The sequence below is a fragment of the Anguilla rostrata genome, chromosome 2 (assembly GCF_018555375.3).
Source record: "Anguilla rostrata isolate EN2019 chromosome 2, ASM1855537v3, whole genome shotgun sequence".
Lineage (NCBI taxonomy): Eukaryota > Metazoa > Chordata > Actinopteri > Anguilliformes > Anguillidae > Anguilla > Anguilla rostrata.
In genome coordinates this window covers 32,197,640-32,218,580 of record NC_057934.1, presented here as the reverse complement: position 1 = coordinate 32,218,580, position 20,941 = coordinate 32,197,640, and the positions used below count along the sequence as shown (strand labels likewise).

The following is a 20,941-nucleotide window of genomic DNA, read 5'->3' as shown; positions in this document are numbered from 1 at the left end:
TTAGCAGACGCTCTTATCCAGAGCAACTTACACAACTTTTTACATAGCACTTTACATTGTATCCATTTATACAGCTGGATATATACTGAAGCAATGCAGGTTAAGTACCTTGCTCAAGGGTACAACGGCAGTGTCCTTACCCGGGAATCGATCCTGCGACCTTTCGGTTACAAGCGCAGTTCCTTACCCACTGTGCCACACTCCGTCCCATCTTAGAGCCACAACCATCTCTAGGTCACAAAATTAAAAAAAATAAAATAAAAAAAGACATTTTTTTGGGAACAGATTTTAATTGTACATTTGGGGCCACAACAACCTCTGAGATTTGTCCATGTAGCGTAAAGAAGTATTGTCTTCATATTGTAAAGTCAATCCCCGAGATTTATTGTTAGGATTGCTGTAGTACATTGGAAGGCCACAAGGAGGAGTGCTAAACTATCATAGCATATGTTCTATCATATTATTTGTTCTTATTAATTGGTATTTCGATTCATTCCATACTGAAACAATTATTTGTGCAGTAGGCTACTGCCGGTCGCACTGAAATGTACGATGGAGTATATTGCTCACAGCAAATCTTCACAGCACCCTCTTGGTTGCATGCATGTAATAAAGGCGATTCGGAAAGAAAATTTAAACTTTGACATCGATACCTCGCGTAATATAATCCTGTCACACACGGCTGTCCCAATGCAAACATTTCACTGCGGATGGACTGTGTTATCACTTTTTGTGCTCACTTGTTAATAGATTATGTAGACTATCTGTATCTGCGAGATTGACTATTGATAGGTTGTTCTAAAAAAATTGAACTTGAACGACTTAAACGATTCGTAAATTATTCCAATCAGTGTCTTTTTTTCAGTCAACAGAAGGCGCCGTTAGCCAAAAAGAAATGTTCAGAGACTGGTTATCAACTTGCAGAAATATAAGTCGTCGTCGAGAAGTTTTAGTCGATTTTAAATCAAATGTAACAAAATGTGTTGCCGGATGCGCTGGCTATAGTTAACCACCAAGCTACTTAGTATTGGTAAATTATTGACTATCATATTTTAAAAATATATATATGGAAAACTAGCCAGTTGTGTTTTATGAAAAGTGCATTTTAAGATAAAAACAATCTTGCTGCCAAGCCTGTTTCCCCGGTGCAATGTTAAATGAAGACCACAGTTTAGGACAGTCGCCCGTTATCGCAAAACAACGCTAGTCGTCGATATGTCTGCTGCACATAACATAACGATCGAGAGTAAATCTGCATTATGGTTTTACATTGGCTGAGTATTGTATCAATCTACAATGTTCAACGTGCTATTGGTTATAACATTCGTGTTCTTTCGGTTTTTGGGGTGGAGAGAAAACCAAAGATTTGAGTGATTGGCTAAGAAGTGCATCATGCATACAGATTTCTGAACTGTGATTGGATATAAATTTCAATCATGGACTGCAGTAGGCGTTTTCAATACAACAGGGACAGGTCAGACACGGGAGGGGGACGAAAGAAGGATCTGCGGAAGGAAAATGGCTGACAGATTCTCTCGTTTCAACGAGGATCGTGATTTCCAGGTAAATAGCTTGGTAATGATATTTTATCCAGAATACACCATGACATTTCTTATTTTCGCAAAATGAAAATGCTGCCGTTGTGCGTTGAATTGCTAAGATTTGTCAACTGCAGCAGCTTTAGCTTACCCTTGTCCGACGTTTGAATGTGTGTCCAGAAACGAGTCTGCTTTATCCAAACAGATTCATACGTTATAAATACTACTGCTGTAACGACTGGGGCTGTATTTCAACACATATGTCATGCATGGACATGTGTTGTAAAAAGCCTCTGTTGCATATGCACGAAACGGATTTGCATTATGTTTTCATGACTGTTATTTCAGCCCACAAGCAAACATGCGCATTCAGCTAGCAAAATAGCAAGGGTCAGACTGAATGGGAATCACCAGCCCGCAAGCACGCTCACAGTAGCCGACGTTAGCTAGTTCATCTTGTTAGTGGACGTTTTCATTCGCTTGACAGATCAATCGTTGCGCAATATAGTGGAATTGTTTTTGCCGTAACGTTAGTTTTCATTGAGACGATTTGTTCCCTTACTAAACTGAGGTTTATTATAATTCACCTGGTTGGCTAACTTGCCAGCACTTACTATCGATCAAGTTTGCTGTTAACGTTAGCTGCCAGCTAGCTGGCAATATGAGCTTAAGTTAGCTTTCAGGCTACTTAATTTAGATTAACGTTAGCTGCTGTACTTTCTTCCATTTTTAGCTGATATCTCATGTAGTTTTCGTGATACACATGAAAGATCTTCAGTTCACAAGCTGTTTCTTTGTGTATACGAATATTACTAGCTTACCTAACGTAGCTTACCTTTTAGATGATAGCTTGAATAGCCTTAGCTACGTTGCTTGAGGATGCATGTTGTCATTGGCTATCTGCACCAGTCATTGCGCGCTATGTTCTTGTTTCTGTTACTTATCTCAAACAATAACGTTAACCATTAATGAAGGGAAGGAAATAAATAATATGGAATTATGTTATATCGCCGTTTGTCTTTTTTCAATGTCGTTGTGCTGAATGAACTTGGCTTTCATTCCTAACGTTAGTTCGTTTAGAGTGGTTTCAACTGAACTCTGGTGCGTTGGTTTACACCCTTTGTGCGATTTGTTTTGACAAATGCATGAAGTTAAAACGCTCAATTCGCACTCGGATGCGCACCGTGGTTAAGCGGAAAAGTGGTCTCTGGCCTCTTTCAAGTGAATTCATTATTGGTGAGACACGATATGGACTAACCACGGGAACTAGTCCAAAATATGTTATGTATTACGGGTTGGAGAAATATGCTGTTATCTGCTAACCAAAAATAAGACTAACATTATTTAGCTATTATGTTTAATATCTGTGTGCCACAAAATAGTTAAAACAGCTTAAACGAACATTAAACATTTAAAGTCACGCGGCTGACGTTTTTAAAAATTGTTTTTAAAAACTGTATACAAGGCGAATTCTGGAAAAGGGAAGTGTCCTGATACTGCGTTGAATCAGTTTTGAAGTGCTAGTAGGCTATTACGAGTCTGAACTACAATCTTACTTATCATTAAGCATAGTTCTGCTCCTACTTTACTCATCCAAAGAGCAAGTTTACCGTCAAAATGTCATGGAAGACATGCAGTTGTGTGCCTTCTGTTGACTACTGTACTGTATGGCAGCAGTGGGTGGTAGCAGTGTAAAGCTCAGACACTTAAAAATACGTTTCATCTAATGTTCTTTGCTGGGAAGAACACCAGAGTAGCATTATAAATATAAGAACACGACGTGTAATTGATGGTGTATGATTATTCAAAATCATAAATGGTTCTTTTGTTGTGAATTTATGGTGCCAGAGATTTTTGTTTACAGAATGTAATTTGAGGTGGGCACACTGGGCACAAGTGATTCTTTCCTACGGATGAATTACAATTCTACGGTTTGGCTGTAGGTTGTGTTGAAACCTCATAAAGCATGCTATTCCTTTTCTTAAGCAATTGGTTCACATAAGAAAAAAATGCTAGTGAGTTGCTGGGAAGCATGCATTCATTAACAGTACTAGGAGCAGTTGAGATGGGTAGTGAAAGGCCCCTTCTCCTCGGCAGATTTGTTTCACTGTGAGGATTTTTTCTGCAAGACAGAGCGCTTTGTATTATGTCCCCGAAGTTATGTTTCTTGTTGAACCTGGTACTTGGCTGTAGTTTTGGTTTTTGAGAATAGAAGACGAGTAGATTTAGTTTGCGAACCGTTGTCACCTACAGGTTACTGCCGCATTTTAATAAGCTGCGTCTTTCGAAAGCTGACGAGGAACAAAAAAAAAAGAGATTCTGATGGTGGCTTAATTGATTGTAACTATTTAATTTATACAAAGATGAAAAGATGCCTTACTGTGTATATGCAACTCGTTCCATTCTCTTTGGGCTTTGATTCCTCAAGTTGTCATTGTAAATAACTAATTTCCCAGATGACCTAGGCCTACCTGGTTGTAAATATAAAATATTTTGAAAGAGTGCTTTCATAAAGTATTAATTATCCAATTTTTAACGGTCTTATTGAAATTGATTCATTCCCACAGTACTGCCACAAATGATTTTTATTTTGGTTATATAGCTATATTTTATGATATGTACATTATTGTGTGATGGTCTTAATTTTTAAGCCTCACGTAGAGTTAACGCAAGTACGAGTGCATGCAGGCAGTGTAGTTACACAATATCATTCCCCTACTTAGCTGCATTGAGAAATGTAGGTCCCAAAATCTGTAATGCAACAGAAATGCGTTTTACTGTTCCATGCACTCCGGGGTGGAAAATGGTGGAATCTGCAACTATCCACCTTATTTTTAGCCAAAAGGACACAATGGCCATATTTGTTGATTTATTTTTTATTCAGTGCTCATTTGCTGTTTGTGCGGTTGCCAGTAGAAATGACTTCTCTGTAAAAACTAGGCTGGTCACCACTAATCTTTTTAGATATTTCCCAAAAAGCAGTGAATTCGCTTCACATGACTGAAGCTCAAATCAGTGATACAAGATAATAACACAAGTGGGTAATGTAATAAAGAGATTGTAGAAACCATTGTTGGCTGGATGGATGTATGTCGAGTACATCCTGAATCCTCACTGTTGGAATTGGCTGATTCACCCGAGTGTCGTTGCAGGGTGAAACCAGTTCTTGTTTTTTTATTTTTTATTTTCTTTTTTCTTTCTGTGGGAGCTTTTTGGACCAGTAGCTCATAGTAGATGTTTGTCTGCTTGCAGTTGCGTTGTTGTTTTCATGTTTGGAGTCATTTCATGTTATACATTATAAATGTGTAATAACACACTTTGACTGCCAAGTTGGCTACTTGCATAAGCAGCATCTAATTGCATCTCGGTTTGTTTTATGCCATTTCTGTTCGGCTAAGTGATTGCCATAAAATGGCATTTGGCGACTGAAAAGATATTTGCCTTTGTGTCTAGCTAAGCCAGCAGCTAGCTATTTCATTGTATTGACGCTACAGACCAATCAGTTAGCATACTGGTAAATGACAAACAACCCAGGTCTCTGGTTAGATAGTACCCAGGTACTTGACTGCTAATGTTGGCTGACTATATTACATTAATATGAGAAACATACGTTTATGAGTCCAGACCCTTAAAAACATAATTTGATTGCCTGACTAATATGAGAAATTGTGCCAGACCTCATAACGTTCCCAGGCCAGAATGTAGATAAGAATTATGAATGTACAGTGGTACGCATTCCTCAGTTGATGCCATGTTCTCTCCAGACACTCATGCTTCCTGCAAAGGTTTATTATGTATTTTCTTTACATGCCTTCCCCTTTGAGAATATTGATTCATAATCCTTGGTCCTAAGTCAAGGCAACTACGTTTGTACGCAAGGACTGAGGACGACTGCTTGTGTATGCTACGCACCTCTGTTACAAGGATGTACTTGCCTTGACTATAAATCAGACTTCAGTTCAAAGAAAAACAAAATATTTTCCTTAATCAACTGTGAACCTGCTCCCACTGAATAATAAAATATGGCTACCACCTAAATCTCACCGAGACCAGTTTTCTTGAAATGTTGAATTCTGAAATGCTTTGTCTCCATTCGTTTACTGTCATGCGGCGTAAATACTGCTGACTAGGGGCTCATGTAATGAGATTACCTCTGAATAATTTAAAAGTTATGTATGAGAGAAATTAAACTTGTAATTGTGTTTTAAGTGCAACACCGTGCCTCAGGAATAGAAGTAGCCTACTGACAGGGAAGTGTTTGCATGTGTCTGGTTCATAGTTGCAGATGCACTTCCAAAAATGGTTTAACTTTTCAGAGGGAGATGGTTATATTTCAAACTGGACCGTACCTCTAAGTTGACCTTCTCCAACTAGATATTGATAGATATTAGATATTACTGGATATTATTTTCAGACTTTCAAAACTGCACTGTTATTGGACCTCAATGGTCTGCGCTATTTAGCTCCAATGCAGACCCTATTCAGATGCGTCATCCCAGTAATTCCCAAGCTCAGCTAATCTGCATCCACAGGAAACTGTCGGGTCCAAAAATGTGTGCCGAGTGCCTTTCCCCCCAACATGGACACTGCACAAGGCTGGAACCGAGCCCCCCCTCTCTCCTGGCATGAAGGCTAGTGACAGTGTGAGGCTCGGTGCTCTGCCTTCTCTGTGAAATAACGCCAGTCTGTGCCAGAAATACTCCCTGTATGGTGCAGGGGGGCTGGGGCGAACCGCCGCAACCTACTAAGCGTATCCTCTTCCCCGTATCATCAGTCTAGCTGGTTTGTGTGTCAGCACCATGTTCCTAACGGGAGCAGTATGTTTCTCTAGTTCATTGAATTCCCCCATTGTGTCTCAGTGAGTGTCCTGTATAAATGCATAACTTCACCAGATTCGTGTTGCATAACTCTGGCTCGAAATCAGGCAGCGCTGGTACTGCATCCAAAGTCACTGCGTGTGCCTTCCTCTGCCCATGCACCACATCAATGCAGCTTGAAAATCTTGTAACCGTGATTAATAAACAATAATATGTCATTCAAACTTATGCATTTATCAGCAATGCATAATAAATTAGGCAGTCAGTAGAGCAGTGTATGACCGCTCTGAGCCTGTGTACTGGCATGACCGTAAAGGTACTGACCATTGAGCCCGAACATAATATGAAGAAGGGATATAGTGGGGTTTGATCGAGGGTTTTAGGTAAACATTTAGTTTAAGTAGTATGGTTTCCTTTATCCCTTATCTTGTCATTATGAGAGCTGGGTTTTGAGAACTGTGTCAGTGTCACACTGAAAATGCACTGACTCCCAGTAGCTATATAAGATGGTGATTTTGACCTCTCGGGGTTTTTGCATAAAGTTGAGTTCTCTGGCACAAACACTCTAGTCAGTGTAAAATAAACAATCCGCCCTCGTTGGGAGCTTAGCGGTTTCGGTGTGTTTATTTGGATTTCCTTCTCCCCAGGAGGGTCTTTGCGTTGTATTTGGTGCATGTTGCAGATTCGCTTGTCCGTCCGGTTTTCTAAGTGAGCGTCTCTGAATATCAAGATGCTTTGAGCGGTGTTGCTGGAATTTTAATCTGGTTTCATGTACACTGGGTACCTACCTACCTACCTACCTACCTACCTCTTGTGTTTTTGGTCCTGGTCTTTTAATTTTTGGAACTTTCTCTGTCTCATTAAGCCTAGCCTCGCAAAATAAATTGTCTGGTGTGAATTAAACTGCTGGTTATATTTCCAGTAAAGCTGAAACCACTTATCAGTATACATACATTGATAGTTGCTCCCTTGTTATCAATGAGTGAAATGAGCAAAAATGAAATGCTCAATGAGTTTTAAAGCTAGCTAGCTATTGTGTGCTTGTAAGCAACACACCATTGTAATTGGAATCCTACAGATAAATGTTGCAATCGGCTAATCCATTCCTATGCTTTCATGTGTATTTGTTTCACATGTATCTGGCTGCTGTGCATTGTTTTTCCAAGTAGGACTTGCCTTCATTATGGAAAGCCCTCAGGATGTAATGATGTTGCAGCCCCTGCTTTTTGAAAAACTATTTCCTGCGTTTGCAGATATTGAAATGTTTCAAAAATAGACAGAAAAATTGGTTTTTCCCACAAGTAAATCCTCCCAGCCTTTTGTTTCAAGCATCTGTAATGACCCAAACTGGCCATGATTGTCATCGTTGAATTTTTCTGCATGGAACCAGCGACAAAAAAATACGAACCTCTAATAAAATTGAGGTGCGCAGCCTGCAGTTTCCGTTTCTCTGTGCGTTCGCGCCGCATTCCTCTTGCGTTTCACCGTAGCTGTGCGGAGGCCTGAGACTCCCACAGGAGCAGATGGTTTACTCGTCTCACCAGGCTCGTCTTGTCCTTTGAAGTGCTTCCCACCGTTGGGACATTGCTCGCTATTGCTCAGGTTTTACTCACCCCTGCTGTTGCCACCCACAAAGAGAGCCTAAGACGGACGGTCCTCCTCGTACCCAACTGGCCAGTCCTGTTTTGGAACTCCCGTCAACCTTTGCTGGATGTGCTGTCTGAACGCAGTGACATTTTAATTCCAGGAGCCTAGATGTTCTCTGCGAATCATTGCCTTTCTCAAGCAGTCATAACACGCAACACACGCATCTGCTGTTTTGTGCACATTTTCTTTGTAAACATACGAGTTGATTATGTTTGTTTTTAAAATAATAAAGCCGCGTCAACTTCAAATTTGCTGACACTCGCTTGGTGGTTTCTTCATCTGGGGATGGCACTTCCCACTGTCTGTAGTTGCTGCTGTGGCAGAAATATTGCTGTTACTGGGCAGAGCTTGGATGCTTAAAGACAAGGGCTCAACAGGGCTATAAGTTCAATGCCTTTCAGGAATACAGAGACTTAGTCCCAAAAATGTATGTCAAGTAACTGAGGAGAAATAAAGAGGGATTTGTTTCTCATTTGCTGTAAAAATGGTGGCTTGTAGAGTAAGGATGGGAGCCGGCAGTACCCTCTCTCGCTGTAGTCTCCCGGGGGACGGCTGTTAGTCCTCCCTGCACCACCGATACTCGGTTTTCCTTCCAGTTTTTTTTCTGCAGTGGCAGACCTTTTTTCTCTCTCTTCCCACCGTGCTCTGAAAATAAATCTGGAGGAAGATGGCCTGGACTCCTGAGATCACCAAGGTTTTTGACACTTGTAAGGAGGATTCTTTTTCCCTCCATAAATTCTTGAAAATGTAAAAATAGCGGAGCTGGAAGGGGCCGATCCGCTGTACGCAGGTTGACGCAGGCTGCCAGCGCCCCGCGCGGTGCGTTTCCAGCAGGGCGCAGCTGTGTGCTCGTGCTCGGGGTGGGAAGCGTTCACTGTTGTCTTCGTGTGGGCGCTGAGGATGTCTTTGGGCTCTGCTGCAATAAAGGCCAGTCGTTGGATTTCAGGGACTGCTTTGTTTTCTTTTGTGTCAACATTTTAGAAGAGCCTCTTCCTTTTAGAGGTTGAAAAGTGTTATTGCAGAGCCCTTGGTAAGAGCCTGTAGGTATGCAGCACAGCTGTATGAAGTGCCCACCCAGCTGCGGTAATGCGTTTTATCTGATGGGAAGCTAGGAGCAGCCGTGTGGTGCAGTGTGGGATTGTGGTGGGGAATAGCGAGCCCTGGCTGACACCCCCCCCCCCCCCATCTCGAGCGATGCTGAAATCATTCCGAGGGCTGGGTGACGTCAGCGTTCGGAGACCGCCGCTCCTCGACGCTGGCGCCCCAGTTCTTTTTCCGTTCCGCCCCAGATGGACGCCGATTCCTAGGAAGAGCAAGTTCCTCAACTGCTGTTTGTCCGCAGTGTATGATTTGTAGACCCCAATGCCTGGGAGATAGACTGGCTAGACCTACACCACAAGCTAGTCGATAACCGGAAGGCTTCTATCTCCCCCACTGCTTCCTCCCCACTGCTGTTTTTGACCCGGCAAAGCGCGGTCTCTCAGGACAAGGTTTACACTGAGGGCCAGAAGAGACAGGGGCAGGGGGTTCATGTGGTAAAGTCATCCTGCCAGCTATGTGTTTCACATAAGCACACAACCAACATCGTGAAGTTGTTTACGTATGAAGTGTGGTGTTCCACAGCCACTGTGTCTAGAGAGAAATTAACACTACGTTCCTTTCTCTGAGTGCTGTTGGGCCTCTGTGGTCTTCAGCTGTGTGTTTGGAGGGGGTCTACTACAGGCTCTGTTGTTTCTGAGAGGCTGATAGGGACTGTTTGGTAACTGACTGCTCTGGTGCGTCACTGGAATAGACTGTTTGTCCAGAGATTAAAGTGAAATATAACTCTACCATTGAAGTAAATAATGCAGTTGAGGTTATTGTGCCTTCATTTCAGTTAATTGAAAAAAAAAGTTGTTTAGAATTTGTGCTCATTGTTTGAAATGGGCAGCACCGAGTAGGCCCTGTGTTCCTAGATTCTACTGCTGCAGTTGGACTCCCGCTGTCCTGAGAGACCCTTTCATTTGTATTCCGCACATGCCCGGTTGGCCTTTTGCTTCGGTTGCTCCTGCTCAGAAGGGCTCGGCATGCACACTGCAGATATGTACTTATTCAAATGAGGTTTTTGACTCCCTGCACATTATTAAATTTACATAAAGTGAATACGATGTCAGTGTGTCACTGGGAAGGTACAGTAGTTGCGCTTTCTGGTCATTTGGTCTCGTAAAATATAAAGAGAAAACGGCATGACAATTTAGAGTAAGAATTTTATAGCTGTTAAAGATATTACATTTTACATGGGTTGCAGTTTAGACTCTAAAGAAATTTGAGTTTTTCACAACTATAGTGTGTGGCCTGTTCTTAGTAAGTTATTTCGGTAGGCCTACTCGTATAGCCTATTTTTGTGGTTGACATAATAATTTCCTAATGCTGCTTTGTTGGACATGCAAATGAGTTTGGTATTTGCAAAGTCTACACTCTACATCGGTACTGACTTTTATTTATTTGGGTGAACAGTTTCTATTGACCTGTGATGGCTGTAGGAATCGCTCAGCGGCCTGTCTATTCATTCGTCCCTTGGCAATTGGCCATTGTTCGCCCCTCCCAAACCGACCCTTTATTTCTAAGAAAGTGCTATATTCAGATGCGCCTGGTGAATTTAAATCTTCCTGCAGTTCCTCTGTGCTGACGGCTGGCTGTGGGAAAGCACAGCCCGGGGAGAGCGGGGACAAAAGAGCCGAAGCCATTTCCATTCCGCGCACAGAGGCGCTCGCGCTCAGTATTCGAAGGGCGCCGCTCCGCCGGGCCTCTGAAAGCCAGCCGGGCTTCCTGCGGGGGGGGGGAGCAGAACCGCAGAGGTTATGGGGTTTCCGCGGGAACAGAGCCACAGGTAAAAGGGTTACCAGCTTACTGCAGGAGGAAAAAAAAATCGCGGAGGTTCAAAGGTGGCTAGCTTCACCAGAAGTCAAAGGTGACCAGCGTTGTGATGGGGGAATAGAGCCTCAGTGGTCAAGGGTCAGCTTCTTGCTGGGGGAATTGAGTGTTACAGTTTGTAGTCCTGAAGCCTGGAAGTAAGTTCGCGTTTTAGAGCCATGGGTTCCCTCGGCAGATTTACAATGCTTTCTTTCTCATAGGGATTTCGTTTTCTGCCGAAAATAAGGTCTGTGATGAACGTAACCCTAAGAGAGTTTCACGTTTTGTTCTGTGAGATAAATTACACTCATTAATATCTCAATCGTGGATTTCGAAGCTGTTATGTGCTTTTAAAAAGTAAGTTGCTAAATTGAAACTACAACAATGGTCGCATTTTTGCTTTTGCCACTCTGGTTTTCATACTAGCCCGCATGCGCGCGGCAACTGTTGTAGTTTCAATAACTTATTAGCAACTTACTATTTTAAAGCACATAACTGTTTCAAATTCATGGTTGAGATATTAATGGGTGTAATTTATCATATAGAACAACACGTGAAACTGTCTTAGGCATACGTTGCCCACAGACCTTATTTTCGGCAGAAAACGAAATCCCTATGAGAAAAAAAGCATTGGAAATCTGCCGAGGGAACCCATGGCAGAAGAAACGTCAGATTTAGATTCAAAATATTTTAATGTTTCTCAAGCAGAAAAAATTAAACAAATTTTCATTGATTATTTAAAAAGAAATCATATGTGTGCAGTGAACAATTTCCATTTTTCAAAATGTTATTTCCTGCTTCTTGTTTTCCAACTGGTGTGTAGCCGGTTAGGTTTCAAAAGAAAATATTGCCACTGCTGATTAATGTTCTGCGGCAGCAAGAGGTGATGATGCAGCTATGCAAAGCAAGTACCAGTTGAGCAGAATCCCCTTATGTGGTGGAAAACCATTCCGCTGCTTGTGCAGAAATACCTGAGCACTGCAGACGCTCCTGGTCACGCAGAGCCTGTTTTTCCTTGGCTGGGAACATTGTATATAAAGCGTGTGCTGCACTCCCCTCTAAACAAATGGACCGTCTTGTGCTCTTGGCAAATAACCAGTAAAGGTTACCAAGCTGTAGCGGAACTCCTTTTTTTAAATGATTCTTTTATCACAATATACCTTGTTTTGTTCCCCTGGTCGGTCATATTTAATGAGGATATTGTGGTAAATATAAATGAATGTTTGTGTGATGTTAAAATGTGTGATCTGTTTTTAGGCCTATGTCTTATGTTATGACACAGTGGTCTTAACGTTTTGTCTACTTCAGGTCGTAGTTTTGAAGCAGACTATTGCCAGTCTGTTTTACCTATAATAAATAAATGTAAACCAACCCTGGATTTTGTTTTGCCACTATCGACCAGCAGTCTCTTTAAGTGGGAGGTCACCTTCCTTCACCTTTGTGCCCTTCTTGTGCCCCCCTGTGGACATAACTTTCATGACCAGAAGTGGATAAAAATACCCATATAAACATTTTATGACTATATTGTTGTTATTATGCAAGACTGCAGTACATTTTCTAATCCAATCAGATCTCTGCTGTTCATTTTAGACATATTTGGTCCTGTTCACAGCCCATAGTGGTTGAGGGTGACCAGCTTTTTGCTTGGGAAACAACCACAGAGGTCAGAGGTCAAAGGTCAGCTACAGGCTCTTTATATCAGGAATAGATATTGTGTCCTGTGTCCTTGGACGCGTATTCATTCAGGAGGAATGGCAGTTGGAGGAAACTGGAGCATCGTCTCTTCAGTACTCACTTAATGAAATGTGCCTAAGAACAGGGGCTTCTGGGCCAGCGTTTAAGAGATGCTTACACGCAATTGATTTTTCTGTTGGATGTCACGTCAAGTGCTTCAGTGAACCCTCTGATAACAGGCTCCCTGTAATAACTACTGAGGTATCTACAAGTATAGATGCCCTATACATTATGTGATTATCTGAGTGCTATTTCTTATTAGTGGTTGTCATCAAAATTTGTCTATCAAATTAGCAATGAAGCAATGTCTGTTACTAACTGAAAGAGAAGATGCTTTAGCTTGGTGAGACTTCAGGCACATCTGTAAATTTTGGAATTGTATCCATCTATTATTAGCATAGATGCTTTGTTTGGTCTGTGCTTTTGCCATTCTTTTTTGCTGCTTGCCGTTTTTAAGGTGTGCTGCTTCAGTGGACCTCAGCGTCATAATGTATGAACTGTGTTGTGTTCAGTTTTATTTGACATGGGCTTTTTAGACTCACAAAGATTTACTGCTAATTTACATCTCGTCGTCTTTCTGTTAGCTATTGGGATGGTAGCTAAGCGAAGTGAATTTGATATATTTGACATGCTCTTTATAACTACAGTGGTTTGAAGCTGAACTGCATTTGACACAGTTTTTATGTTTTCCAAAAGTCTAATTTCCAATCAGCTTCTTGAATGATAAAGTCATTGTTCCAATCCCTTTGTTTTAAAAACCAACCGACATAAATATGTAGTGTTTTTAAAATGAAACCAAAAAGAAAGGAGCTGAGCTATATTATGCGAGAAAAACATTGCCATGTTGCTGACAGACCGAGCCCACGCAGCAGTGGGCCGTCTTCTGCGCTGTGCTGTTTTGATGTTCTGCCCACTGCGAAGGGGAAAGAATAAAAAAACAACCGCTGCAGGAAGGTGAGCTCATCGGACGGCGGCGGTCCGCGGCGGCTGGACGTGCGTGAGCCGCGGTCTCGTAAATCGCATCCTCCATCCTACGTAGAGATGGGCCTCGCTAATGGCCTGACTGTGTATCCGAGTAGAGCAGCCTGGGCTGGCCGGTGAGCTATCGTCAGAAGTTGTGCCTTCTACGCTAATTTGTCCCCGTAAGGAAAACATATTGTCGTTGTTATTGTAGTAGGTCATTTTGTGGATGCTCAAACGCTCCATTGCGCATCACATTGATCATCATGCAACTGTATATTGAATTGGTTCTCTACAGCAGCCCCTTGATAATTGTATAATGAAGATGTGGCATAATATTCACAGCATCATCAAAATAAAATCATCGTACCTTACAAATCTCCTAGTCGTACGTCCATAAGGCATCATGCTGGATTGCCAAAACCTTTTTTTTGAAATTGGTATTTCATTCGGTTTATTTAATTATTGGTCAGTCCACGTGTGTAGTAAAACTCTGGCTTCCTCTTGATGTTTAGACAGACATGATAAAACGCTTTAGTTCTACGTGGGTGATCAAAATCATTCTCGGCTCATTTTTCACAGGCCTAATAAAGTTCCAGATGACCTGTAGCGCTGGTGAAATGTAATGTAGTAATTAGCCTACATAGAGCCATGACTGCAGAAGCCACGCTGCCATTGTCATTGAACGCTGTATACTGCCGCCTCTCTGTTCTGATCAGGTCTCCCTGTACTTGCCTTGCAGGGGGGAAATCACTTCGACCAGTATGAAGAGGGCCAGTTGGAGCTGGAGCAGGCCTCTCTGGACAAGCCCATAGAATCGGTAAGGCCACGCCCGTCACCCGCGCTCTAGGAGCAGGCCGGCTGGGGAAAGTGTGTGAGGATGGATGACTGTCCAGCTAGAGATAGGAGCACCCCCTGCGCCCCTCCCTCTACCACCCCTCCCCCTACCTTTTGTGTAACCCCCCACTTCCTTACTGAATAGTAGCTTTGGACTGGCAAAGCCCACTAGACCCTTTTAGACCCCCCACGTGTCCGTTTCTTTCTTTTTGATCAGACTCTGTAGTCAGCGTTAGCTTTGTTCTCAAAGATATTCGATAATTTATTGACAATCGATATTTTGCTTTTCTGCATAATTTATTTTTGTTTATATAGACTTTTTCCCCCCCTTGTCCTTTATTTTTCTACCGATAGAAGTGTTTTGACTGCCAACTAATTGTTTGCGAGTGGAGTGGATAATGTTCTGAAACAAATTTTTAAGCGTGTAAACAGAATAATCTAAAACAAAATTAGAACACTTCCAATAAATTTTCCATTTAGAAACGCAAGTTTGTACATGAGACATTGTTTGTCCTCAGACACTGGGGCTGCTGCGCATCTGCCGAAGCGTCACGGCGCGTCTGGCGAATATGATGTACATGTATGACGCTAGTAAGGCGGGATTAACGTACACACCTGACACCGTCTCAGCCTGCCCTGTGCGGTCCTGGGAATGCTGTAGCTTCTAATTAGCTGTAACGCATAATTGGCGTGAGGCATGGTTTACATGAACAGGACACAGAGGAGCCAGTTAAGATGGTTCTCCGTAATGAGGTTGCGTCTGTAACGGCATCGGCACCAACATGGCGCATTGCGCTCACTGCAGCCTTCCATATCATTGGTCCAGGACCCAGACGGAAGAGCTCTTGCAAATTCCTGGTCCCAGTCCCCTGCCCAAAGGCCTCCTTCCGTTGTCTATCAGTCATAGGGCCATTGCTGTAAGTACTTAATCTAATTGGCCTTTCGGGCTTGAGCTGGGTTTCCCAGGCCCACAACAAAGCGAGTCTGATAAAATGGCTGCCAGGTGAGGCATTTTAATGGTAATGATTCGCTGTCCTTGAGCCACAGGCCGAGCAGGGGAGCAGCCTCTGTAAGTAGGTTAAGCTCCATTAGCCTGCCTTGCTAGCGGTGGAGTGGGCTGACTGCGTCGGGCCCTCCCCTGGCTCTGGCCGGGCCGCTCCACGCAAACCCCGTGCCAGCCCGTCTGTCCCGCACTCAGGCGGCTGACGGTCTTCTCCTGTCGACGAGCCGTCGCGCGCCGCATGGCGAAAACGACGAAACGGGCTCGACCCAATTCCCCCTGAGGCCAACTCACGAAGAAATTCACTTTTGGCTATGACTCGGGGGGGTCTCCCCGGCTGTGTTTTTGGAAATGCTAAAATCGTTAAATAACGAGTTGCTGCCTGCGTGCCGTGCTCTGAAAAACTGAAGCATCTTCCATGGTTTCTGACACTCCGTATGCATGCTTACACTGACAAAGCAGTGTAGTCACATGACCCTGTTTTCCCTTATATGATTGGTTTCAGTTGAGTGACAGACACCCTCTTTAATAAACCAGGGCATCAGCACAGTATCCACTCCAGACAGAGAGGGAGAGTGAGTGGGTAAGAGAGTGAGAGAGAGAGAGTGAGTATGAAAGGGAGAAAGCAAGAGAGAGAGAGAGGCTTGAGTGCTGGCTTGTATTTTGTGCCTAGTTGTTTGTGTTTGTGTGTGAGAGCTGGAGGTTCTGTGTGAATGAGCATTCAGTATTATTTACGTACCAGTGTGTGTGGGCGCATGTGTTGAGTGGGAGAATGATTTCCGAAATTACCAGTATTATACACAACTTGGGGTGTTCGACATTTCTCTCCTGCAGCAAATTGGCCCCAATTAGCTAAGCAGCTATGACCCGGTTTGTATTTGCACGCTCTTGCTTTCCTATTTCTATCTCCTAGGGTCTCCTGTAAACGCTTCTCTATCTCTCTCTTTCTCTCTCTCTCTCTCTCGCTCTGTTTCTGTCTCTTCTCTGTCTGTCCTCTCTGAACACAGTGATTGGGTGTACAGTACCCTCTGTCATTCTGTGTTGGCATGGTGCTCGTGCATTTTTCGCTGACGAGGCACGTGGATAATATCACAGGCAGCTTCACTCGGGCACCGGAGCGTGCGACCCTGTCTGGGCCCAAAGTCACCTCTCCGCTCGCCCTCGCAAATACGAAGAGGCCTCGTGCCATGGAAACTTTGGGATTACTTCATTCAAAAACTTAACGGACAAATTAGGGTTCTCCACGGTTCATAGTTCATAAATCGCATTTCGCATTTGCTGGCGCGTGCCGAAGTCGGTTGACCTTATTCCGCTCAGTTAAAGCAGCAGTCGTTAAACTCCTTGAGGCAGGTACACAACGATGCCAGTCGTGTTCAGTGCGGGCCCAAAATGTTTAATTTTTAGTATTAATAGGTCTAAAATCTCGGCATGATTAGTGAATAGGAAACATGTCGAAACCTTCGCATCACAACTCTAGGGCTTGTTCTGTAGAACTTGAGATTGTGCTGACTGTCGTGCTCTTATCCAAAAATACAAGTTAATGTCCAATGCCAGCTGGAAATGTAAAATGTTAGAAAATGCCCCAGAGGTTTCTCTGAAACTCTGACAAAAGGGCATAATTAATGCTATAGGGTGCAGTGTGTTGCTGGCAGAAATGAGGCAGGGTTCTCATTGAATTAAAATATTCCCAGTACTTGCAAGTAGAAAAGTTTCTTCTGTGAAGATGTGGTAGATAATCATATTGGCTCCAAACTTTTCGAGTCATTCTCTCTCAGCCAATATAACATCTGCCTGCTTTTATTCTTGCAGGACTTTTCTTGGAGACCACATTCTATTTGACAACTGTAAAACCCTGTAAAACCAAAGATTATAGCCATGGTTTGGACCTGGTTAGTCAACTTGTGCAAGCCAGTTCAAACCAAGGTTAGAGGTTCAGTGAAGTGAATTACTCAGAGTTGTCCAACTGGCTAACATTTTATTATGCATGCGGTATGAACCATTCCTATTACGATTTAGTATTGCCAAGGCACAGTTTGATAAGTGGCAGTTTGCATCATTCCAAATTTTTATAGGATTGTCCGTCGCTAGGATCAAATTAACGCGTAGACGTGTAAGAACCAGAGCAGCAGTTTCCGAGGCCGAGACAAAGACTGAGAGGATCCTCCCATCGAGCGCAGAAATGGAAGTTGCTGTTATTTTCCGCTCGCCCCCATGTTCTAGTTCAGCACCTTCTGCAGGACCAACGGCTGAACGGCACTTTGAGAGCGGGGTTAGTTCCTGACAGGAAGGGGGGGTGGCGGGACGGGCCGACAGATGCGCAGGGGTGGGCGAAGGAGCCGGCCGGGGAAAAACAGAAGCTGTGGCGATAATGTATTCATCGGACGCCCACGGCCCTGCGGAACTGGCAGCCCGCAGAGCCTTTCCAAACATTCCCGAACGTCATGGGAAATGTGCGGAGCTGCCAAAACGTACACTCATCCCTGGTCCTTGGCAAGACCTGGGGGGGGGGGGGGGCATAGGGCAAAAATACAACTGCACGAGGAACCTACGTGCCAGGCTATTTCTGACCCCTTAAAAGAAAGCCTCCGCACGTGATGTCAGATTAATTTGCCGTTATTGAAACCTAACCACAACTTTATCTGCATTTGAAAATATTTCTGTAGTATTTTTTAGTTCTTAAAGGCCTTTTGGTTTCCAGGTCTGCCACATAGGCACTATAAATAATTAAATTTGGGGTGGGGGGCGTCAAAACTAATGAAATAATTCAGCCTGCAGTTGAGGAGAGCGAGGCGGAGAGGTGCCCTGATTGGCAGGTAGAGGTGCCGTTTGCTCCTGTGGTATTGTCTTTGGAGAGATGCTGAGGGCTCAGCTGTTGCGCACAGCTTGATGTGGTGGTGGTGGGGGTGGGGGGGAGGGGGGGGGCAGTGAGGAGCTACGGAATGCAGCTGTCACTTCCACCCTCGCGTACACCCAAACATGGAGGCTGATGTGCCCAAAAAGCACGCCCCCACGGCAGCGGGTTGGTGAAATTGGTTGGTGGGGGCAGGGGGCACGCTCTCCCAGACCCTCTATCGATATTCCACCAAACACCGATGCCCCCGGTGGAAACGAGCTAGGACGAACCTGGGCAAACGCCCTTCTCGCGCCACCGCGTGCTCCCGTGGTGCCCCGCGGGTGGGCGCCGGCAGGTTTGGGCACAGGGAGGAGGTAAGGACCGGAGGGCTCAGGTGACAGCTGCCAGTCCGGGCGCGCTGCGCCGTTTCGCGTCGCGTGCGAAGGAGCTGTGCGCAGTGCTGGGGCTCCTCGGCACCTCTCCCACAACTCATTGTGTGTGATCTGTAGGCAGCTAGAGGTCTGTGTTACTCTTGGGGACCTGTTTTTTTTTCCTCTAACGTTTTTTTTTTTTTTTTTTTTGCCTTGCATGTGTAATTGGGTAATATTTAATTCCTCTCACCTTTCCCCCTCTGCGAGAGATATACGGCGACCTCAGGCCAACCCTCCCCAGACCCCCCGCCCCCTCACCCCACCTTACGCACAAGCACCCACGGTCGCAATGTTCCAGGATTCATAACCCTGACGGACAGACAGACAGACAGATAGACAGACGGGCAGGGCCTTGGGAGTTCCTGGGGTCAATGTGGTCACTATCAGATAACCATCATGCTGAAAAGTAGCAATATATCTATTCAGACTCCACCCTATTATCGTGGCATTGCACATATGTGCAAGTAATTTGTAAATAACTTTAGGAACTCTAATACCGGTCATTTCTTAAAGGGCTGGACAAGATGTTCTAGCCATAAGCACTGGAAATTACTTTGCCTTCTGAAAGATAAAAAAAAAACCCAGCATGGACACCAACATTTTAAAAAACTATTACAGGGCAACCAACTTGTCAGAGCGTTTGTCCTAGATTGTTTTATTCTATACTTTTATACTTTTATTTTTCTATACGATATTTATAAAGAGGTATTGAAATTAATTAAATATAGCTGTATTATATTAATACATTTCCTTTAATAATTTTGCTCATTGAAAATAATATCAGCAGTGTCGGTGTGATGTCATACCATTCATGGCTTCGGCCTCATACATGGCGGTGTAGTCCGCTGCTTTTGAAATGTCCTGAATTCCAGAGACGCAGCATTTCATGGGCTAGCGTTGACCGCTGACCTCCATTGTTTTACGATTTTCCCCAAACTGGTTCATGCCAATGTCAGGCGAAGAGGGCAGACGTGTTTGTTTTTCACACTGTAGACGCAACATCAATTATATGCTGCCCATGCTGTTGAACTATGATAGTTAGCATAGTTTGTGTGTCCGCAGGTGGACTGAGTGGCCGCTAGCCAGTGATGAGAACAGCGGAACTAGCTGGCTTACCCCCGGTCATTCCCTGGCGAAGCTTTTGAGAACTAACTGACGTTTTACGCATGCCATTTTGTCATTTCAGTTTATCAGCCTTTCTGAAGTTAGACCATTCTTTCTGAATTATTTTATTTTTAAACCTCTCTCATTTTGCTTTGAGAGCACAGAGCAAAGGATGTTCAGAGCTTCAGTAGCTTGTATTTGGTTAATTTCAAGACTTGTATGACTCAAGCAAGCCAGCATAGTTATTTTATTGACCGAAAGAATCCTTTCCCATGTTAAACGTCATTTGTTTTGTATAATGTTGTTTATTCAAACTCTTACGTGGGGCTGAGACATTGGGTATAACTGGAGTATTCCATTATTACATGTATCACAATAAGAACAGTTGCGTCCTGTGGATTTTCATCACTACATCCTCGGCTACTTCATCAGATTGGCTGCAAATGGGTTGCCCTGTACTATAGTTATTAGTATTGTTATTTGAATTGGTAGTAGTATCATGGTGTCCATTTGTTCCTTATTCTTAAACTTTCCCTTGTGGGGACTAGCAGCATTCATTGGAGGTACTGCTCAAATATTCTGCTGCAGTGATCAGAGCAATTGGCCCCGGGGCTTGAGTGGAAACACGACTCTCATTGCACAGCAGTTGCAGCTGTTTCTTGTTTGACCAGCCACGAGAGCTTTTAGCATTCTTTTACCATAAGCATTAAAATACTTTATTGCTCAATATGAAATGCAGGCTGTTGAAACTGAAGGCTGTGTGTACAGGCTTTCTGACTGACCGCAGTATGGTTCGCTGAGTTAACCGGCTCCTGGTAGGTGGGAAGTGGCATTACATTTAAGCTGGAGTTTTTCCTGCATCGAAACGTCTTAGGCAGGCTGCCTAAGTGTTTTTCAAGCTGCCTGGAGGAGAAATCACGCCAAAAAAAAAAAAAACTGCAAAAAGATTAGAAGGGATCTGTGTGTCTTATTGGTACACTTTAATGGTAAATGATTCTGCATTTTGAGGTTTTTAATGTTTTGACTGCTTTCAAGCTTACGTGCAGCCTCAGACTCACTAAACTAACTTCAGCAGAATCTACTTAATTGCATAAAAGAGTGAAACGGAGAACCGCTTGCCACTCAGGCGTTTGCCATCAACATGATTT

General features: G+C 43.6%; 1 protein-coding gene across 4 annotated transcripts in view; it reads left to right on the top strand.

Annotated features, from left to right (window-relative positions):
• Positions 1 to 1,455: 1,455 nt before the first annotated feature.
• gpatch8 (G patch domain containing 8) overlaps positions 1,456 to 20,941 on the top strand; it is a 59,080-nt gene continuing 39,594 nt past the window's right edge. For 2 of the 4 annotated variants that reach the window (XM_064321617.1, XM_064321616.1), the window contains exons 1-3: positions 1,510 to 1,563; positions 14,331 to 14,408; positions 16,260 to 16,295. Coding sequence is in view for 1 of the 4 variants with exons in the window: in XM_064321614.1 (XP_064177684.1) it covers positions 1,519 to 1,563; positions 14,331 to 14,408 (123 nt within the window). In the remaining 3 variants the exon portion in view is untranslated. Of the gene's footprint in view, positions 1,564 to 14,330; positions 14,409 to 16,259; positions 16,296 to 20,941 lie in introns of all 4 variants that reach the window. The other 2 variants (XM_064321614.1, XM_064321615.1) reach the window with 2 other exon arrangements.